Consider the following 22,232-nt stretch of genomic DNA (forward strand, 5'->3'; position numbering starts at 1 on the left):
TATACTGAGACCCCCTGAATAGTTTCTCGCTGCTTCTAGAGGGGGGCATTGTATACAAGTGGACGGATAAGTGCTCACCGGTTTCAACAGCACTATGCATCGGGTTTTCTTAGTAGGCAGAAGTCATAAAACGTGTTTCAGACACATGTGAGGAACACAGTATGAAAAGGCAATATTTTTTCTTGCGTTGAATTCATTCCTAATACGCAAATGTTTTATTCCTAGCTGCTTCACGCCGTCTTGCTTCAAAGCTCTCCATGTTATAGAATATTTTTTTTGTTCACGACTTTACAGGTTTGCCTACAAGCACTGAGGCGCCCGTGTCAGCAACAACACCAGTTGAGCCCGCGGTATCGACAACGAAGGAGGACACCGTCGGTCGGGAGGACAAGCCGTCCTCCGAAGAAGAACCAGAGGAGGAAGCTGGTAAGCGACGTCAAATGTTTTTTTTTTTATGTACCTGTTAAAAAACGATGACTATCACTGTCTTTCGAAGAGAATTAACTCCGCGAAGGTGGCAAGGAAGCGAGTAACAATTCAAAAGCGGAATGATAACGTTCCACTCTACAGAACGTAAGAAGGATAAATAATGATAAAAATATTCTTGCTCTTACTAGTTTTTGTTGGATGTCGTGTTCGAAAAAGATTATCGCTACTAACTAAGATACGTGATGCGTTTAGCCTAGATTTCTGCAGCTGCTGGTGAAGCACATAAAAAAATTCTAAACAAGTCTTCGAAATTCCTCGTTTAAAAGCTGTTCACAACAAGTTCTGTAGTGTAAAAAGCCGTAAGTAAAAATCATAAGTTCACATGTAGGTCTGCAGAAATAAGTAAATAACTGTCATTGAAGTGAAAAATGATTGCTTCGTTGCCTTCTACGTAAGTGTAGGGTTCTTATAACTTTACTCAAAATAATAATTGTTTATGAACATAATGTGATAAGTCAAATGAAATCCCAGTTGCTGCATTTGTGCGCAGTGCAGCCAGAAATGCTGTAAATAAGAACTGGAGCTTTGTTTTTGCACATGCACATGCGTTCTGAGGAGCCAATGGCACATTGCAGTTCAGAGCAATACCACTGAAGACCATCAGCGCACACAAGCCATTTCTCACTATGCCCCCCCTCCCCCCCTGCTGTGTTTATAGTTCCTGTGAGGATAGACAGTCGATTAATGCTTGAAATACCCCCGCTAATATTCCCCTCAAATGAAGTCACCCCATTCTGTGCAGACTGTACTCACCAAGGACAAACTTACAAGTTTGGTGACGAAGTTCCACCACCGGATGCCTGCAAATATTGCCGCTGCTTCGACGGTGAAGTGATCTGCGCCGAGAAGGTTTGCCTCCCCCCAGCACCAAACTGCGTTCCTGGACCAATACCCGAAGGCGAATGCTGCCCTGAAATGTACAACTGTGGTAAGTTGACAACTCATGCCTTCAAATCTTTTCTTTCTTGCTCAGAAGTGTGCCCGTAAAACACAGTCACCTGTTGCTCGGTGTTTTTGCAAATAAAATGCATGTTAATAGTATGCCCTGGGTGTAGACTGCCCAAGTGAAAACAAACTGTACTAACTCACCAAGTACTACGTGAGACAGCTTTTATCAGGCAGTATATTTTTCTTTTTGGAAAGAAAGTTTTGATACGTAAGGCCGCAGACAAGCAGCTTGCAGTATATTAAAAATTGTCAGTTCTATATTCATTAAATATTGATAAGTCATCATCTGCAATTTTGTCGGGCGTAAATGAAGTTTTGAACGACGGCTAGACTTCGCAGCTTACGAGCTTCCTGTGATTTATGCATTCACAAATTTAGTTCGTCTTTCTTATGTTCTATAATTCCCTGCAGACGGTGAAGAGATGCCTGGTACGACTCAGCTTCCGACCATCGTGCCAACTAGTAAGAAAACTCCGCCTCCGACAGTAGAGACTCCAGCGACTACACCAGAAGTCAGCGCAACGTCTACCGAAGGCACCCCGCCGCCTGCATCTACCGAGCTTAGCACCGAACCTAGCGCAACACAGCCACCATCAACAACGTCAGCTGGAGAGTCTACTACCGCCGAGAGCACTACCGAACCAGAAACAGAAGCCAGGAAGAAGCAGCCTCCAACTGAAAAGCCCGAGGAAGTGACCACAGGCTCCACGGAAGCAGCGACAGGGGCCACCTCGGCAGCGACAACACCGTCAGAGACTGAGCCAACGGAAGGTTCCACGGCTCCTTCTCTCTCAACCCAACCGCCAGAGGCGACATCTGCGGAAACCGGCGCGACAAGTGAACCGTCAGTCACAACACCTGAAACAACGCCAAGCGGTGAAACGACTGGCCCTAGTGAAGCATCGACGCCTGAGTCGACTACTCCGTCTGAAGCAGAAAGTCCGACAGGAACTGCCACCGAGCCCACCACTCCTGGCGTGACAACGCCTTCTGTCACTACCGAACCAGCGTCAACCCCGGCACCGTCAGCCGAAACAAGCCCAAGCGTGACAACTGCAGCCAGCAGTACTCCTGCCGAGACACCAGAAACAGGCACTCCAGAGGTAACTACACCAAGTGCAGCAACTAGCCCCGAAGCAACAACGTCAGCTGAAACTGGCTCAACGGGCACTGAACCAGAAGCAAGCACCCCTGAAACCACACCTAGCGGCGCCACCCCAGAGACCAGCACACCTAGTGCGACTACTCCATCTGTAACGTCTCCTGAGGCCAGCACACCCGAGGCCAGCACACCCGAGGCCAGCACACCCGAGGCCAGCACACCCGAGGCCAGCACACCCGAGGCCAGCACACCCGAGGCCAGCACACCTGAGGCTAGCACACCTGAGGCCAGCACGCCTGAAGCTAGCACTCCTGAAGTGAGCACGCCAGCTGCAAGCACACCTGAAGCCAGCACACCTGAAGTTAGCACTCCTGAAGTGACCACTCCTGAATCTAGCACGCCCGCAGCTAGCACGGCTGAAGCTAGCACACCTGAATCCAGCACACCTGAAGCAACTACACCTGGAGCAAGCACACCGGAATCTAGCACTCCAGAGATAACCACACCTGCAGTGTCTACTCCCGAGCCTAGTACTGCCGAAGTTAGCACTCCTGAAGCCAGTACTCCTGAAGCCACAACTCCTAGCATAACCACACCCGCCCCGACTTCTCCTGAGGGCAGTACACCTGAAGCTAGTACTCCTGAAGTCACCACGCCAGCCGTCACTTTAGGGGCAAGTACTCCTGAAGAGAGCACTCCTGGTCCGAGCACTGAACCGGCCACATCCTCAGAAGGCACAACACCAGAAGCCACTACACCTAGCGCTACGACCCCTGCGCCAGCCTCAACCGAAGGCACCACACCAAAGGCCAGCACTCCTGGCGCATCTACTCCGGCTGCAACGTCTCCAGAGGGCACTACACCAGAAGCAACTACCCCTGAGCAGTCGACCCCAGCATCCACGGAAGGCACTTCTCCGGAGGTCACCACACCAAGCGCAACATCACCGGAAGCAACAACTCCTGAGTCTAGCGTTCCAACTACACCTCAGGAAGCCAGTACACCAGAAACAAGCACGGCAGCTGAAACATCTTCGGAAGGCTCTACACTGGAAATGACAACGCCAGGAGCAACCACCCAAGCCGAAACTTCCACAGAAGGCGCTACGCCAGAATCTACTACTTCCGGAGCTACCACTCCAGGGGTAACGCCTACGGAAGGCACAACACCAGAAGGCAGCACAGCGGCGACGACGTCCCCACCAGGTACCACGCCGGAAGCAACAAGTCCTGGAGAGACTACACCAGTTGCGACCTCTAGCGAAGGCACCACACCAGAAGCTAGTACTACTGGTGTTACCACTCCAGTTCCGACCAGCCCTGAGGCTACAACGCCAGAGGCTAGCACTCCTACCGGCGCGGCCACCCTGTCCGCAACGTCTCCAGAGGTCACTACACCTGAGGGTAGCACTTCAGGCGCTACCACGTCCGTTGAAACCACCCCCGGAGTTTCGACTCCTGCAGCCACCACTGCAGAGTCGAGCACACCTGCGGAAACTAGCGCGACACCTGAAGCAACCACACCTTCAGTCACTACTTCTGAGAGCCCTACGTCCCCAGCCACAGAATACGAATCGACGACAGCCGCAACCGAGCAGCCTAGTTCTGTGCCTTCTACTCCTGAGGTGTCTACCCCTGAAACATCAACGCCTGAAGCGGGAACCACTGGTCCACCTAGCACTGAAGCCTCAACATCCGAGTCACCGGCTGCCACAACTCCCGAGGCTTCAACCAGCGCTGGTACGACTCCTTCCGCTTCGACAACTGAAGCCCCTACAGAAACATCTAGTCCCGAAACGAGCACGCCAACTGGAACCGCGGCTGCCACTACACTAGAGGCCAGAACCTCTGGACTGACGGAAACAACCAGAGAAAGCACCACGCCCGCTACGCCTGAAGCCACAACACCGGCTGAAACACCTGTGACCTCGGAGTCTGCTGCCACTGAATCTGCCGCTACCACAACGGCTGAACCAAGCTCTCCTGAAGCGACAACACCGGCCTCAAGTGTGGCTACGGAAGCGACGACGCCAGCTGTCACAGAAGAGACGAAGGAATCAACAACAGCGTCCGCGCCGACCACACCGGCAGAGACGTCGGAGACAGAGAGTGCTAGCACACCATCTAGCGAAGCAACCGAGGCGAGTACACCCGAAACAACGAAGGAGACCTCGGAGGCGTCGACACCTGTTTCTACCGAAGCCGCGACACCGGGAACGACCGAAGAAGCTTCTTCCACTCCCACGGCTACTGTTTCCGAAGCATCCACTCCGGCAACAACAGAAGGCACGGAAGAGCCCAAGACACCTTCTTCTACAGAAGGCACAGAAGGAACCAGCCCTACTGAGATGCGAGACGCCGCCACTACTGAGGGCGCAACGACACCGTCCGAGGCGACGACAAAGGCTGAAACCGAGGTCACAACGCCAAGTGAGGCCGTATCTACCGAAAGTTCCACTACGCCGGGCACACCTGCTTCAACGACTGCGGGTGGCACGGAAGAGACCAAGGAAGCCACCACCGTACCTTCCAGCGAGGCTACTGAGGCAAGTACATCACCCGCTTCGTCGGAAGCCACCACGGAGGCCAGCACTCCCGCGCCGACGACAGGTGCGTCCGAGTCAACCACTGAAGCGAAGGAGACGTCAGTCACGGAGGCTTCCACACCAGCATCGACAGCGGCGAGCAGCGAAGCGACCACCGCAGAAGCGAAAACGGAGTCGACGCCTGCCGTGTCTACTACATCGAAGCCTAGCGAGGCTACTACGCCATCGGCGGAAGCAACCACAGAATCCGAGGAGGAGTTCCCGACAGGTAAGTCAGCGTTTTGAAACTTCGCTTTTTCACCACAATGAACTGCCACAATATAGCGGGGATCGTGCTAGCCAGACAGCCGACGAAAAAGTTCGGAAGGCGGAAAGCTTTATGTTCCTTCTTGCGACAAGCTTAAGCTATCTTTACCGTAATCACATTTATATGAATTCTGGTAAAGCTCCCGGCATTTTGGGCGTATCTGTTTTGTTCTCTATTGCAAAATATGGCGATAGTTACTCATAATGATATTAAACGGACCCTTCTGTGTGCTTTAACTGTCGACAACCGACAATTCTAATAAGAAATTTAACAAAGAAGGAAAAGCTATACCAACTCTGTAATTTTCGATCTTTCCTGAAACCCAAGTGACGTTGCTTCCTTGATTTTTGTCTTTTCCCACACTGCATTTTGCAACTCGTCACTTATAAAACAAGAGCCAGACAATAATTAAAATACTTTGTCCTTCACATCCTCACGAACAGAGTGCGACGTCAACGGCGTTTTATACAAGGAGGGCGACCAGGTTCCGGACGGCAACCCCTGCCACTTCTGCAACTGCCTCGAAGGAGAGGTCATCTGCGCCGAGAGGATCTGCAGGCCGCCCGGTCCAGAGTGCAAGCCCCTGCCCAAGTCCCCCGAGCAGTGCTGTCCAGATTACGACTGCGGTAAATATTCTCTTAGAGTGGCTTTTAACGTACGACCAGTTTTTCAGTTGATCAAGCCTTGGCTTTTCAGCGTGTATCAGTAGCAGGTAGTGTTATTTAGTACCACTTTCCGGACCGCTTTGGCTCAAAGACAGGCATTAAACTGAATGAGCCTTATGATAGCAGGGTACCAGCGAATTGCACGTTTGTGTCGATCCATCTATGCGTTGACGACGTGTTCACATTAAAGAGAATTCTAACTCTGATTTGCCGTCAGACAGGATCGAATCCCCAACCTGTCGATTCAGAGAGTGGTGGTCAAATTTAAATTGTGGGATTTACCGTTCCGAATCTGGTACGGTGGTTTATGAGAGACGTGCAGGGGAAGTTTAACGTGCGCCTAAAGCACGCCACACTAGCGTTTTTGCATTCCACCCCCATCAGAAGCTCGAACGAGTGAGAAAAGCCAAATGCATGCCGCTTGTAAGATGATAAAACGGAATTCAAAACACTAACACTAAACCTTTATTACCTTGTTTTTTCTTTTCTTTTTTTTTACCACAGAAGGCGTCACGACCCCAGCATCAGTGTCCACCGTGGAGGGGCGAAAGAAGCCTCCTCCCGAAGTGACTCCGCCCACCGTCGAAACCACTCCGGCAGTGACAGCGCCTTCTAAGCCGAAGCCAGGAGAGGAAGAGGAAGAAGTGCCGAAACGTGAGTTAATGGCACTCACGCTATACGTCACGTTCGACCTTAAAAGATCGATGACCCATAGACTAAATCTAAAATTTAATTCATACATAAGGTTCAAGCCTAAAGTATGGGCTTCACAGAAAGTATCAAACGACTATAGTAAACATTCGTAACGTGTATAGTAAACCTTTAATCAAAGCTGGACTACATAAAGGCAAGTGTGTTGTGGGGTGAAATGAGTCGTTTGTGAACGAAGCATGATGATGTGATTGGCGAAAGTGTTCCTAGAAGGGTGCCGAGTTACGCTTGGGAATGATGGTTGTGTGGTACGCTGTGCTAAAACAATAATCTTTACGAGATTATCAACATGCGAGTTTTTACGCTATACAAGCATTACATCAGCTCATAGGTGTAATACCCATTACATCAGCTCATAATTGTAATACTCGTTACATAAGCTTCTATGCGTAACTGCTGCTGTAATGAATTGGTTTAGACAAAACACATAACTAACGGTCCACTTTAATTTCTGCAACACAAGTACATTGACACAAGCCAAGCTCCGAGTGTCTGCCAATAAGAACGTTTACGAAACATAATGCTGACATCGATGACGAAGGAAGCGGTGTTAGATGTCGCATGGGATACGTAGCGCGTGTTTCGCTCGACAGCGAGTGAAAAAGAAGACAGGCTTTCACATCTTAATGAAATGACGTCAACAACGACATCATTTCATGGGTAAAACATTTTCCCGAAGAAACAAACTTCTGTTTGCTTGTTTATAGCGTAACGTTTTCTCTCTTCCAGCTTGCAATGTCCAAGGCACAACAGTCGAGCACGGTCAGGTCATCCAGACAGCCAACCCATGTACTTTCTGCAAGTGCACGTTCGGCGAGATGGTGTGCGCCGAGAGAATCTGTGAGGAGCCTCCACGACCGGGCTGCAAACCGACCGGCGTCAAACCAGAGCAGTGCTGTGCCGAAGCATACATCTGCCGTGAGTAGAACTGCTGGTTAAACTTGCCATTTTTCAGAAGTTGAAAAATGGCAAGAGCATGCTGCTGAACAATTTAGTGAACTGACGCTACGAAAATTCCAGGAAAAGCGGATGCATTATGCGCACACCAAAAGACTCACGCTACTAAAAACCTATTTGACAGTGGGAAATGTATAAGCAAGCGACCCCGAGGGAAGTGCTAATACTACCGAAACTCGTGGCTGCTTGAATCATAGTTTGAGGGGGAAAACGCACATCAAAATGCGACTGCGATTTTTATAGAAAGGCGTTCCTGTGATGAGAGCGGGAAAGGTAGAATAAAATGCCAGTTTACTACTCCTGCTTTCTAAACTTCCTTCTTTTTGTCTGTCTCAATAAGCTAAAATGAAACTTTTAGCGTTCTTAAGTGCATGCCCTTATTTAGAAAATACGAAAATTAGAGCTATACACTTTTGAATGAAGCTATAATTTTGTTTATAAAACGAAGTATATAAGACAGGCATGTAGTGGTACGTTCGGCAGAAAAGCGACGAATATAGCGCAGAGATACTTTCTTAGTAAGCCGATGTCACCTTATTATATTATAGAGAAATTAGTTTGTGAGATTGACTGCCCTGTAATTTTAGTACCTTTTGATTCTTACACTTCATTCTCTTGTGGGCCTCTCACAGCGTCTGAAGAGGAGGAAGGGCGAGAAGAAATGGTGACGCAGAAACCGTCGGTGTTCAAGTTCACCACAATCAGTCCGACGACCGACGATCTCAAGAAAATATTCGGTCCCAACGTCACCACGACTCCTGTGCCACCCACAACGGTGCCACCGTTTATCATCGAAGTCATGACCGAGCCTCCTGCATCGCAGCCACCCGTCCACGACCTCTCAACGGGCGAACCGGAAGCGACGACAACGGCAAAGGAACCAGAAGAGACGGGAGCGACCGAAGCAACAGCGACAACCGGCGAAGAGAGGACGACATCGGCCACAACAGCAGCGCCTGAATCCACTAGTCAACCGTCCGAAGCCACTAGTCCCACTACCGAGGCTCCAGAAGCCACGAATGCTACCACGCCCACTGCCACGTTGACTACAAAGCCGCTCGTTCACTACGCGACGACCACAGAGGCGTCGACGGCGGTAACTACCGCGGAACCGGAAGTGCCTCGCGAGGATGAGGCGACGCCTGCACCCACGACGGTGGAACCAGTCGAAGGCAAGAAGGCCACACCTCCAGCGACGACTGAGTCGCCATCAATCTTCACAACCGTCATGGAGTTCTTCACCGGAAGCGCGTCAACGACGGAGGCACCGGAAGTGAACGCGACTACGCCTTCTGGGCCACCCAGTGTGACGACGACGAAGCCAGAGGTTGAGACGGAGAAGCCGGCGGAGACGGCTGCGACCGCGGGTGCTGCAGCGACGGAACCGACAAAACCAGCACCGGAGACCACGGCGACTCCGGAGGTGACAACGCCGGGTGTGACGATTACAGGAGAACCAGAACTACCTCGGGAAGAAGTTACTACTCCCACGCCGGTCACGGAAGGTAAATACAGTATTTGCAGTGAAACGTTAAATTTCAGAGAGCAGAAAAATAAATATGTCTCGAAACGTGGACCGCTATTATCTTCAGCAACGACTTTTTCGCTGACTGCGATTAATAAAATCAGCAAGCCGGTGATTCTACTGATTAGTCAACATCTATAAGTAAACATTGCTGCCAATCTGAATGCATAAATGGAGTCGCTTTTTCTGAAAGCGTTTTTCTTTTTGCTTAAATGAAGTCGCGTTAAGGACACGTGAAAAACGCTGACGACGATAATACGCCCAGTGCTGAAAGAAGATAGAACTTGCGTGTGATCTCAGACCACACTTTTGTACAAAAACGTCATTTCTGTCTTATCCTTAAAAGTATTTTTTTTTTTTTTGCGCGGACGGACTCTAGAGAGAGAAAGGGTATAAGCATTAACGCGGTTTCTCCGACTGCACTCCGGATATCTTTATTTTCAGATAAATCAGAGCAACTGCTTTTTAAGCATATCAAAGGTGATTATCGAATCCGAAACGAAGCAATAATTTTTTTTTTCATTTTCCAGAACCAGAGTCCACAACAACAGAAGGTGCTATCATAATCGAGGAAGGATGTGAGTACCTTTTTGAAGTCACTATATTGCCGCCTAGCGCGACATTAACTTGTCTTCAACGCCGATGCCCTTACAGCTTGCTTCATTATACTGCTCATAAAGCCGGCACATTGTTCCAGTAAGCTGTCATTAACATCTCCAGCAGTCAGAGCCAAACGGCACATAGATGCGAAAGTTCCCCAAAGTATTCGTTTTCAAAATTTTGATCCGAACGATAGTTGAGTTGGCTTTCCCTCACGCTGTCTCTTTGTGCGGTGAAGCCAGCTTTCCGTACGCGAAAGCCCGGAAAGCAATTAAGGGGGCGTCGGAAGGTGCAGTACTGCACAGGGTTGCTCACTAGTAAAGTTACTGGCACTGTTCGAAACTTTATTTGCGTCGGTCAGCACACGTTTGCCTCCAAGGCCAGTCGCAAGAGGTCGCTGGGGTCATAAATCCACTTTGATAAGAAAGTGTGACTGCTTTAATGACAATTGGAAGTTTCCCTTGAAATATCATTAGAAGTGATCATGATCAATACATTCGTAAACCTGGATACACGAAGTGGACAACCAGTGAAATGGAAAAAAGGTCAAAGAAAAGAAGACAGGAACTTAAGCAGGAATCACTGCGCATCTTTTGTCTTCCGACTTACTATTTCTACGGTCACGATCAGCTAGCCCTGACGAAGACTAGCTAGCCCTTCACGAAACGCTAGGCACCAGAGACATCTCTTGGTCGACCACCAGTCGATCATTTCAAATCTCCATGTTCGTCTGAACCTCTGCCTCGTTTCTATTTCACGAGTACGTTGCCCTGGTTTTCTGCACTTCGCCTTCTAATCATCCCGACAAGTCATTCTCTAGTTCAAATGTTATTACTGTCAATCTATTCATTCGCTTTCTATTACTTAAAGGGTTACCGCGTTCACTTCTACATTGCTGATCTTGCAAACAGATATTTTGCCGCATGATGCAATGACGTAGTGTGTGGGCGTTGCACCTTCGTTTGTCCCTTTCTGTGTGGTCTAGCGTATTCTGTGCCATTACACTATGTCACGTTACCGACTTTCCCAGCTTTAGATTCTGCGTAAGATCATTCTGCACCATACAAAGGAGCATCGCGTTGACCTCCGCAATTTGCTTCTCGTTTCGCAGCTTGCATCTTCGACGCCAAGGTGTATCAATCGGCGGAGCAGATCCCACGGCCAGACCCGTGCGACTTCTGTTTCTGCTTCCGCGGAGACATCATCTGCCTGCAGCAGACCTGCCCACCGCCGATCCCGCAGTGTTACGAGACGCCCATCAGTGGCTTCTGCTGCCCGCGATACGAATGCCGTGAGTATAGAGTTGCACCATAGATTCAATTTTAACAGCGGACACGCTTCAGAGTGCGAGTCTTGATGCTCGATGTATCACATTATTTTTTTTCAAACGTGAGAAAAGTTGAAGCTTGGAACACGAGAGTTCATAACGGAACACGTGACCTCTCGCTATCTTTTTTTCACAGCTGTCCACATGACAGGTCAAGAACGTGAGCGTTGCAACGACCACGACGACAACGACGACAACAACGCCAGCTCCGAGGTTTGGGCAGCAGATGCTCGAGGCATCAATGGAAGTCAAAGGTAAAAGATTCTTTAGAATGAAATACCCCCACTAGCATGACTCTGCGTAGCCACGCTTGCTTCTCTCGCAAAATTCAGCCTTAATTTTTCATTAGCACTCACCATCGAGACCGTGACTAAACAGAACACACGGCACGGTTCATACTGGAAGAAGCTACGAACATTTTGGGTTGATTGCCATGGTGCAGCGTAGCGATAAGCGCGCACTAAAATCTCGGGATTGCCTGTTTTTTCGGAACAGCGCGCTTACATTTTGTGTGTGTGTGTGTTTTTTTAATGAATTTGCATCAGCTAATTTGTCATAATCGTCAGCATCGTCATTCTCCCTTTTCCCCTCTGTTTTTCGTTTCCCTTACCTCGACACTGAGTAGCCCAATAGTCCACACTTGGGCAGGCCAACCTCTAAGCCCCCCCCCCCCTTTTTTTTTTAAATATTCACTATCTCTGTGGTTCTCGTTGACACATAAACATAGAATTTAGCTGTAACCTGCGCTCTTGTTACATTTTACTTTGTTCAGGACCTATGCCTTTTTGTGCCCGCGTACCTTTCTATGCTTCTTAATCTGTACTGATAATCAGTAATTCTTCAGCGATGGCCCTTTTCTGACCCTGTGCTTATGCTTCTGCCCCTCGCGGCTTACGCAGGCTGCGACGTGAACGGCAGCTTCTACCAGGTGGGCCAGGTGGTGAAGAAGGCGAGCGGGCCTTGCCTGGAATGCATCTGCGACGCCAGTGGCATGATAAAGTGCAACCCCAAGGAGTGCCAGCCGCAGGCACCGCTCTTGCTCAGGATGAACCGGTCCTACTTCAGGACGCGGTAGGCGGCGCCACGTCCGCCCTAGCTTCCCCCTCCCGCCGCCAGGGAGAGAGATGCCTTCCTAGTTCCAACCTTTTCGTCTATTATTATTATTAATATTATTATTATTATTATCATCATGGCCCTCAGCTCTCTTCCCACGCCGGTAGGCCGGTGACCAGCAAGAATGCGGTGTTTCCAGAGTTCTTTGGCGACTGCGAACGCTGTATGGTGGCGAAGCTCCCATGAATAGTAGCGGATGAACCAGTAGTGTCAAAACGAGTGCGCTTGTAACGGCAGCCTATAGCACGGTTGTGCTCATTTCAATGTGAAATGTTGATGGTACGTTATCGCTGGTGTCACCAATTAACAGGCACGCACGGTTCATATAAGAACACGGTGACTCATTGAAATGGTGCTATTTGTAAAAGCCCCGCGACATCTCAAACGAAGAGTTCGCAAATCAGTGGCAGCCGGTCTTAAGCTAGCGCAGTGCACGACGCCTCCGTAGACTGCAGTTCAAGTGCTCAGACCCTTGTTCGAACCTCGACGCGCGAAGGAGTCAATGTTCGACATGCGTTCTCAACGAAACAGCGTATTGGCGCGCACCGATGAACGGATGACCGCGCAACCGGAGACGCAGACGTCTCAGGCTACAACGCGAATTTCGGTTAGCAGTGGCGTCACGGCTACAAAGCCAGAGGCATAAGTGGGGTCGGTTTTCAGCGCAGAAGGCCTAGTTTTCCGGGGCAACAAAACTAGACGCTATTGCGGGCCAACACCTCTCGGTGACCCTAACTCGGTGGCATCGTGCGCGTTAATGAACTCTGGAGACACGCGCGATTCTCTGGTCGCTCAGGGCTACCGACACAGTAGTACGAGGCCAAAAGAAGTACGACAGGCTCGGCCATGAGCCCCCTCGACGACTGCAAGTGAAAGTGAACCCGGCAGCCGTGCCGCCACCGTCGTTTCATCACGCGCGCATCTGGGGCGTAGTCGCGGAAGGAAGAAACAAAGCGAGCAGAGGAAGAATTGTGTGGGTAGCAGACTCCCCCCTCCCTCCTTTCGTCTCTCCATCCCCCACCACACACACACACTCACTCCCCGAGCGTGCTCCAAAGGTGCCGTGTCGTGTGCGCACTGACTCACTTGTGAAACTGGCGGTGCGCGTTATTGCTGTTTACGCCGGTGGCTCACTTCTTCGCGACCGCCGTGCCGACAACCGAGCCGCCTTAGCAGCCGGCTGGCCCGCCGAGACTGTGTAAAAGCGTCGGTGTCATGTGTGTGAGCACGCGCGCGTGCGCGTGACGTCGAGAAGTAGAGGTGTCGAAGACGACGAGGAAGAGGCGACAAGACGATGGCAACGACCGGACAGAGATGCGTGGACATTTTTTTTTTTTTAACGCGCAAGGTTGTGTTGTTTGTGTGCGTGCGTACTTGCGTGTGTGTATGTATACCAGTGTATGTGCCTGCGCGTGGTGTCTGCCGAGCTTTTTTTTTTTTTTACTTTCTTTCTTCTTGCCCGTCTCGTCATTTCTACTCTACATTCCTTGCTTAACAGCTTTGTCGCACGTTCTCAACGCGGCATAAAAAAAATGCTTGCCTTAAGACTGCGCGAGGCGAGAAAGAGCTCGACACGGGTTTTGAGCGCGACGGTTACGCGTTCTTATTCGCTGGCTAGTTTGGCCATTTTTGTGTCGTTTTTTTCTTTCCCCCTCTTTTTTTGATGCTCACGTCTTTATGGTGTCTACGATGCGTGTCGGTCACAGTGGCAGCGTCTAACTTGTGTTACGAGGTGAAAGCGTTTTCCGGGACTGAATTGTGTGCGCAAGCAGTGTCCGTCACGTCCGGCCCTCTAGATGTGGCAGCTAAAGAGGTCTTCGGTTTCCTCTCTACACTAGCGTAATAAAGAAGACGCTGGCCGGCTATTATAACCTCAAGCTCGCCCGTTTTTATGCATGGTGTGCGTCGAAGCTCAAAGGTTATAAAGCGCTGTGTGGTTTATGTGCACAAGGATTCGCGCTTCGTACGTCATTTATGAAGAGAGCTGTTTTGTTTTTTTGCTCCTTTTTTTGTGCACTTGTAATGCATATACGAAGTGCGATCCAGAAGCGAAAGTGCTTTCATACATTCCATGACATCGTCGGTCATTCCATGAGTTTACTATGCAAACCTAGACATGACAGCCAGCGAAACGGCGCACAGTGATATTATGCCAGTAGGCGCCCGCATTTCTAACAGACATTTCATTCTAGAGAAAACACGTTGTCATGATTGCTCCTTAGGACCAAGCAGGACGTGACCCCCTCTGGCGCCAACTAAGGATGGAAAGGTGGCGGAATTAGCTATAATCCAAACTTACACTCTGGCAATAGATGGTTTAGGTAACGTCTCACACATTAAGGCAATATCATTGTATGTACAGGGGGCCATGGAAGAAGGCGGAGGACGTGATAATTCATAACTGCCAAAAGTAAAAAAAAATGAATGAAAGAAATGGTAGAACTGCACTCACAGATTCCTGATGGCATTTGTAAACAGAAACCTCACCGCTAAAGTGGGGAGTTCTGAGGACCAACGATCATTCCATTTTTTTTCTATTACTCAACAAGCGGAAGTGTTTGTGCGGCGCGAAGTTTCAAGCACCCGTTGCGTGTGAACTCGCGTCGAGTTTGTACTTATTTGTGACAATGTCGTTCTTGCCCAAGCTTTTACTTCCCCTAGAGGATTATACGAAGCTGCGTCTGAGTCTGATCTATATTTTATACATGCTTCCTCTTCGCTGCTTCTATGCAACATTCCCACAGTTAATGCAGGCACCTGCTTAAGTTCTGTGATACGAGGCGAAAACATAATATTTTCGATATATACTCTTCACCGGTTCCTAAAGATGACAACAAGAGAAGACTACAACTGCGATCCGCTACAGTAAAAACTGAAGTAAACAGCCTATGCCTTTGCGATTTTTGGTTACGAGCTGATTGTCATGTGACTATTACGTTGCTGCGGCTTAGAGGCATCGCTCGGCAGTGTCTTGACCCGCAATCCTCAACAAAGCAAGCAAACAGCCCAACGTTCTGATGACGAAGTAAAGTAACGACATTCTTGCCAGAGATCCCGTGCCACATATCAAATCGTGTAGCGAGTTTCAGTTCTCGCTCTTACGACGCGCGCATTACCGCCCACCAGCGAGCGCGAGCAGCTAGCGAGAGCTCTTACGACGCCATGACACAACCGTGATATTTTTTCTCCCTTTCTTGAGGCGCTTGCACGTGGAGCTGCTTCCGCCTTTCTTGACGGTGCCAAAATAAATACCCGCCATGACAGCATTATTTTTGCTAGCCTGCGTCTTTGTTTACACCGGACAAAGTGACGTGCGAGTAAGATGATGATGCAACGGGGATGGTCTGAGAAAGAGGAAGAGAGAGAGAGAGAGAGAGGCAGCCTTTTCTGCGAGCGACTGTTCTCGCCTTATTTTTGTACCCACCAAGCTCGTTGCGACCCACCGCCTCTGGTATAGCCAAGATAGCCCATCTGCGGTCACGCATAGTAGTCCGACATGCACCTTCAGTGCCTCATCTAAACGCACATTCAGCTAATATCGCACTCTCTCACAGTCAAAGAGGTGCCGGAACCTCGTTTACACGACATTTAAACACCAACTTTGCTAACGTCATCTCAGATAAGCACTGGCATCAAGCCAAACAGTTACGAACTTAACCCCTATTCAGCTTTCTAGACTTCGGCATACTGCACGAAAGATTGCACGGTTATAAGCAGCACAAACGTCAGACGAACCAAGCATCGCTTCGGGGAAATCCAAGTGCCTCTCTCAAAGTCTCTTCAGCTTCGTGTTGCCGTTTTATGCGGTGACTCAGGGAACGCGTTAACTGATCTTCATTCTCTACGTGAGATTAGTTGCGTAAGCTTTCGAACATATCGTAACGGGACGCAAAGAAAATACTGATAGCCTTTGGTAATTGCCTCTTTACTCACTGCTTATTCAATACGAGCCGCTCTGTTGGTTCTCTGGTTGCATCAAGCAACTCACTGTCTCGGTATAGAGATTGAACGACAAGCCATGAAAGCCTTTACGCGCCTTATCGCATGTTACGCTGGCAATTCCTTCTTTGCCTTCTGCCTCCATTTTTTTTCGTAACATTTTATAGGCTCTATTTGTTTCCTCCAGTACAGGGTGGCCAACTGGAAACATCGTCCGGCCAACTTCCATGTCTTTACTGTGTCCTGTCTCGTCTCAGCCTCGGTGTAGCCATTAGATTCAGCAACGCAGCTCGCTACGCCATTAATCGGAGTACTTAGCCATTACATACTGTAGCCATAGCAGCGATCATTATGCCTCGAGTTCTGTCTCTTCCTCTTAACTATGGATGCGTGACAGTAGGCAGGCCTCGGAAGCAACGCGCCGTTTCCTCACACTTGATATAGCCTACGCATGCGCCGATGCGGCGATGTTTGATAAGCCGCCAGAGTGTATTATTCATCCTTAACCTACGTTTCACTCGCTGCTGAGCAAGAAGATGGTTCTTGAGTATGCTGTGCATATTCAGGCGCGAAATCAGTGCCGCCTTCGTACGCATCGCTTTTTTTTTTTTTTCGTCGGGCGTTGCGTGAACCCAGCTTTCATATAAGCGTGGATGCAAATTCCGTGCTGGCACGCACTTAATGTGTTTGTTGCTTTTTTTTTTTTTCGACGGCGTGTAAGGTGGAAGCACCTGGACACACAAAAACACTGTATCATAATGTGTGCAAGCTTAACTCTTGTCACTTTTTTCAAAGTGCATTCATTTATTACTGTTCTTTCGTGGTGGGCTTTTTTTTTTTCTTTTCTTCTTCATTGTCATGCCATTCTCGATCGCGGGACCGATGTCTCGAGAACGGCTCCTGACTTTTTTTTTCTTTTGTTTCCACTTACGCGAAGGAGGCAGACAATTATTTTGGGTGGAGTTGTGTGTATCTGTGGTTTTAAAATAGCTGTCTGTGTTGCCCCATTTGCCTCCTCCTACGTTCTTTCCTCTACTGCGTGATGTCTTCATTTTTAAGTCCTGTTTTGTCGCAATTCATTTTTTTTTACAAGTGAGTGTATGTACATACCTTCAAGGGCTCTGCTCCTGCTAAGGACCACGAATCGGGGTTTGCGAAACCCGAAGCGTGACGTCTATGCTGAAGCTCAACGTACCCTGCAGCGCCGGCACCGTTCAGGACGAACTGTACTCATTCCAAGTCTTTACGTCATGTTCATTGTTTTTAAATTCCGAAATCTAGCGTGCTAGCGCATGCAAGCTTTATGGCGACGTGTTATCACTCAACTTCCGGATATAAGCAGCCCACCGCTTTATATATTCTGAAGCAGTGTAAAGCAGTGTAAACATTTTTGTCAGGTAATAACAAACGTTAACTGTGCTCGAATTGGTTGGTTTGTACCTTTAATAAGATAACTAGATGTCTCCAATTACCTATGTAAGCACAAACTGACATCTTTGTTTATTAGTTCCTCTGCAATTCTGCCAGTTTCTTTCGAAAGCTATTTCAGAAAGTTGTGTTTTCTTCAACTAACTTTCTCATCGGTACTTAAGCCTAATAGGCCTTCTTTTATTAACCTGTATTGGCCTGCACTTTACGTAACATATCTTCCTTGTCCACAACATAAAAGTGTAAAAAGGCGCCTTATTTTTCGTGCCACTGTGTTATCGTGCCTTGGACTGCGAGGTGGTGCGTCTCTGCTCAGCAGTTTAGGGGTTCAGGCTGTTGAAGGTATGATCGGTATTATTGCTGCCATGTTCAGGTTTTTTTTTTTTTTGCTATACATGAATTGTGATTGTGTGTTTGTGTTTACTTCCATTAAAGAAAAATTCTTACCAAGAAGTGGCTCTCTTTGTGCCTTCAGTACTCCAACTACAAACCGCGACTCCCGTGGTTGTGGTGGTTCATCACCGGTGAAACAAAAATGAACCGAAAAAAAGAGAAGAAAATTAAGTATAGTGGCGGAAAGGGTCGCCGTGTCAAGTTGCAATTGCTGGTAAGTGGTTGAGTAAGTTGTTACTGCGGTAAAGAAAAAAAAATCGAGCTCGAAATAGAATAGCAAGCAGCCCACGCATTTTTACCAAAAGAAGAGGAGAGGTGCTGCTATGTACGATGTCGTAGTTCGGTTCCTCCCACTGTATTTCGACTGGGACGAAATTCTAAATCTTTCGTGCCTTCCGTCCTTCCGCGGTGCATCCAAGAACCAAACAGCGTGAAAACTGAACAGGAGTCCCCTCTGCGGATTCTCTCATCGGGGAGCTGCACCTTTGTGGTGTAAAGCACAATCAATCAATCAATCAATCAATCAGTAGCCGAAGTTAACAATGTCAAGGAATGTAAAATCGAAAGGCCAGAGGAAAATCTCCTCCGGCCGACCTCTCTGCTTTTATCACATTAAAATGTATCTCTCTCTCTCTCTCTCTATATATATATATATATATATATATATATATATATATATATATATATATTCGCTGAGGACGTGCAACATCCTGATTAGCTCAGCAGGCAAAGCGGCTCTCTCGCGTCGAGCGGCGCTCCAAGTCATCGATTCCGGAACCGGAGCGACTCTCTCAATAACGTTGTCTTTGCGAAATATTCGTGGGAGATAGAGGAGATGGAGAAGCGTAATAAAGACAGGGGAAGATAATGAGAGGAATCAAAAAGAGGAAAGGCAGGGAGGTCAAACAGGCGAGCGTCTGGTTTACTATCCTACACTGGATGTAAAGGAAAGGGGGAAAAGAAAGAGGAAAAGAGGAAGAAAGTGAGCACTGAGTGCACGTGAAATAATGCACAGGAGCACTGTAAGCGGTCTCTCAAACTGGTGCACTTCAAGTACTGTACAAGTGCACGGATCGCTTTTTGTGCCAGTTATGGATGTGGCTATACGGTCCGAGTATCTTTGACTCAGAGAACTGTCTCGAGTCCAGCCGGTTTAAAGACAGGAGGTTAGCTAGTGCTTGAACCGGTTGGCTACCCTGTTCTCGGGTAAGTCGGCAAAGGAAACTAATGATGACAGCTGAAGAAACGAGCTAAAATAAAATAAAAATTGGACAAGAAACCTGCACATAAACATGATGTGGCACACAACAATTCTCAAAGTCTGCCTGCGACGAGACGATTACGCATCTGTTTTGTGAATGCCTTCGCGACAGCGCGCCTAGAAAAGTAGTCTCAACCGCACCAGAAAGACTAGACAGTCACCTTTCGTCTGACGAGGAAATCCTCGGACACTGTTCCAGACCGCGTTCAGTACAAAAACGCGTTGAAAGCGCTGTTGCGCTTCTTGAGAACTGCGACTGCGGAACGAGTAAAATTTTCTTTTAGCGCTGTGCTATACATTAAGACAGATCACAACATTTCGTTGCATGAATGGTTGCAGAAATCCACCATCAACCTGCCAATTTCCAAAATTCATCTAGGTAATTATTATGCAACTGGTATTTGCTGAGACGCCATGCGACATCCAAACCAACAAACCAAATAACGGCCGCCTACAAAACAGCCTCACCGCCCCAAAGCATTAGGCTCGGGACTGGGGTGTCCTCTGTTAGAATCACGTGTTTGGTCACAAACAGCGTTTGTGTGTGTTTTACTTTCTTGTCCCGTGTCCTGGAGCTGTCTCTTCGAAATAATGTACCAGCTCACCGAACAACGAACTCTCCTAGAGTATGAACACACTCTAGAAATTGTCATCGCCTCCATCATCATGATCAACATTGCGGTCAGTCCAGTATAAGCTTACTGTAGAACGAATGCCTGCCATCATGTGCCTCGCGAACATGGTCTCTCATGTTCCGCACTCAGTATCGTGTTTGATAAAGACAAGCGCATCATGTTAAAATCTTTTCAACTCAGCGTTATTGCGCATGCTCACTAACGATGGAATCAACAAACATGCCCTCGAAAGCTATCTTAAACGTGTTCCCTCTCCTACCCAGAACACATAAACAGTTTCGCAAATAAAGCAACGGCGTTCTCTGTTGACTGACACTTGGTTCGATCGTAATCTTTGCGCGAACGGCACGAAACACACTCGATGTGTCCGCTTATGAATGCTTTGATATCTTTTTACACCTCATTGCAATTGTATTGTATTAAAGCGAAGCTTTATATGGCTAGGCGAAACGGAAAAGCGTCTGTTCGTCGCCTGTCCACAGTAAACTATCATCAGCATTGGCTCGAGCGTCGTCGTCGTCCTCCGCAGTTGGCTCGTTGGTGCCCCTTGGATTGCGCTCATGCTCGTGCTCGGCACGCGCTCGTGCCACTGCTCCGGCGTTCGTCGTCGTCGTCTTCTTCCACAGCTGGCTCCGTTGCCGCTCATGATGATCGAAATTCCAGCGTAGAATTTCACTTCTCTTCTGTCGTCGTATTGAGGAGGCCGCGTTTACGGGTGTATGAGCCATTGCTTAATGGGGTATGAGCCATTCATTGTTTTACGTAACAGACAGATTTAATTTTGAAGCAATTTGATTTCGAAAAATCGCAAGCGGCAATGGCGGGCAAATGCTCGAGACATCGAACGTAAGCGACCATGGCGGACTGCGGGTATACAGCCAGTGACATCATTCTCTCCGTCGCAGCCGAACGTGTGTGTAACCTCATAATTCAGAAATGATTTAATGAACCGTCGGGATTAAACCAGTGATAAACACCGGGGCCGCACGTTTCAGCTTCGCTGGTTAACCACCTTCACGGAGTGGAAGGGCCGAAGAAATTTTTACTGATTTTAATTAGCATTTTTTATATAAACCCACTCCTGTAAGAGTACCAAGTGGGACTAAGAGTATATTGAGAATAAAAATAGCTGTGAAACGCTTTTATTCTCCCGGAGATCTCCAAGCACCTTATCCAGCGCGAAACGTGTTGAAGCCGCCCTAAAAGCACGAACTGCTGTATCTTATATCGATAGGACTGATTATCTTCTGCTCTTAACTGGACTTCCATTCCATTCGCGCCGACGTCATTGCCCAAACAGATCATCGCTTATTTCGTCTACGCCGCTCATAACCTGGCTAACTACCGTGCAGACTCGTGTAAGGGCAGCAATTTTTAACAGCTTTTATGAAGTGCGGCCCTTACACGGGACCACACCTCTCGGTCAAAATGGTGCCGGCGCAGCCAGCGAATTGTGCACGCCCCGGCTCTCGCCATCTAGTAGCGGCACGCGGAAGTACGCAGCACGCGGCATCGAGGCACCGAACGCAATTGCTTGTCTATTGGAAATATTTTTCCAAATTTTGCGCCGCCAAGTTGGGGGTGCGGCCCTTACACAGGCGCGGTCCTTACATGAGTCTATACGGTACACTTCTTCCTCGGAATATCATGTAAAATGTACTCGACTCGTGCTGCATCTCTAACGCACACGGCTGTCTTACTGAACTGAAAAGTTATGAGCCAGAATCCGGCTATCCGTGTAGCACCTCGCTAGAATGCCTAACATCGTAAAAAAAAAGAAACGCATTTTAAAAACATTCGCCATTAGTTGTCTTCAAACCAAGAACACAACCTTCCAAGTGGCGCTAATACATCCCCTCCAACCTAAAAAGTTGCTTGAAGAAATGAGTCTTCTAGATCACCAGATGGTTTTAACGTGCTACAATAAATGTTGCATTGGCGCACGTAAACCGCAAACGAGGTGATTCTTTCTTTCATTTAACAATACATTTCAAGTTTATTTTAATCACGAAGGAAGTGAAAACAACTTCCTTTCGCACCCGCAACAACACACGCAATGAGATGGCGCCTGATGCGCAGCGGTCACGCCATATCCTGTTGTAGCTGCCCCCATACCTATGACTTCGGCTCCCGCTGTAGCGCGTGTGTCCAACGAGAAAGCCAAACGTCAGGAGTCGTGCGGCGAAGATCAACATCAGAACCGCTGAACCACTTGAACCACTACGTTTTTTGTTTACGAGTGCCATCAAGCAGTATTAACCAATTATATGGCTAATATAATAAAGAG

General features: G+C 48.4%; 1 protein-coding gene across 1 annotated transcript in view; it reads left to right on the plus strand.

The window, feature by feature from the left end:
* The window catches only part of LOC119445054 (mucin-2), a 142,183-nt gene extending 124,074 nt beyond the window's left edge, over nucleotides 1–18,109 (plus strand). Inside the window, 11 exon segments of the mRNA XM_049664854.1 lie at nucleotides 295–426; nucleotides 1,232–1,417; nucleotides 1,849–5,352; nucleotides 5,835–6,017; nucleotides 6,561–6,710; nucleotides 7,497–7,685; nucleotides 8,357–9,229; nucleotides 9,780–9,827; nucleotides 10,961–11,151; nucleotides 11,328–11,430; nucleotides 12,076–18,109. Coding sequence (XP_049520811.1) covers nucleotides 295–426; nucleotides 1,232–1,417; nucleotides 1,849–5,352; nucleotides 5,835–6,017; nucleotides 6,561–6,710; nucleotides 7,497–7,685; nucleotides 8,357–9,229; nucleotides 9,780–9,827; nucleotides 10,961–11,151; nucleotides 11,328–11,430; nucleotides 12,076–12,251 — 5,735 coding nt within the window. The 3' untranslated portion in view covers nucleotides 12,252–18,109.
* The last annotated feature ends 4,123 nt before the right edge of the window (nucleotides 18,110–22,232 follow it).

The sequence above is a fragment of the Dermacentor silvarum genome, chromosome 3 (genome assembly GCF_013339745.2).
Source record: "Dermacentor silvarum isolate Dsil-2018 chromosome 3, BIME_Dsil_1.4, whole genome shotgun sequence".
NCBI classification, from domain to species: domain Eukaryota; kingdom Metazoa; phylum Arthropoda; class Arachnida; order Ixodida; family Ixodidae; genus Dermacentor; species Dermacentor silvarum.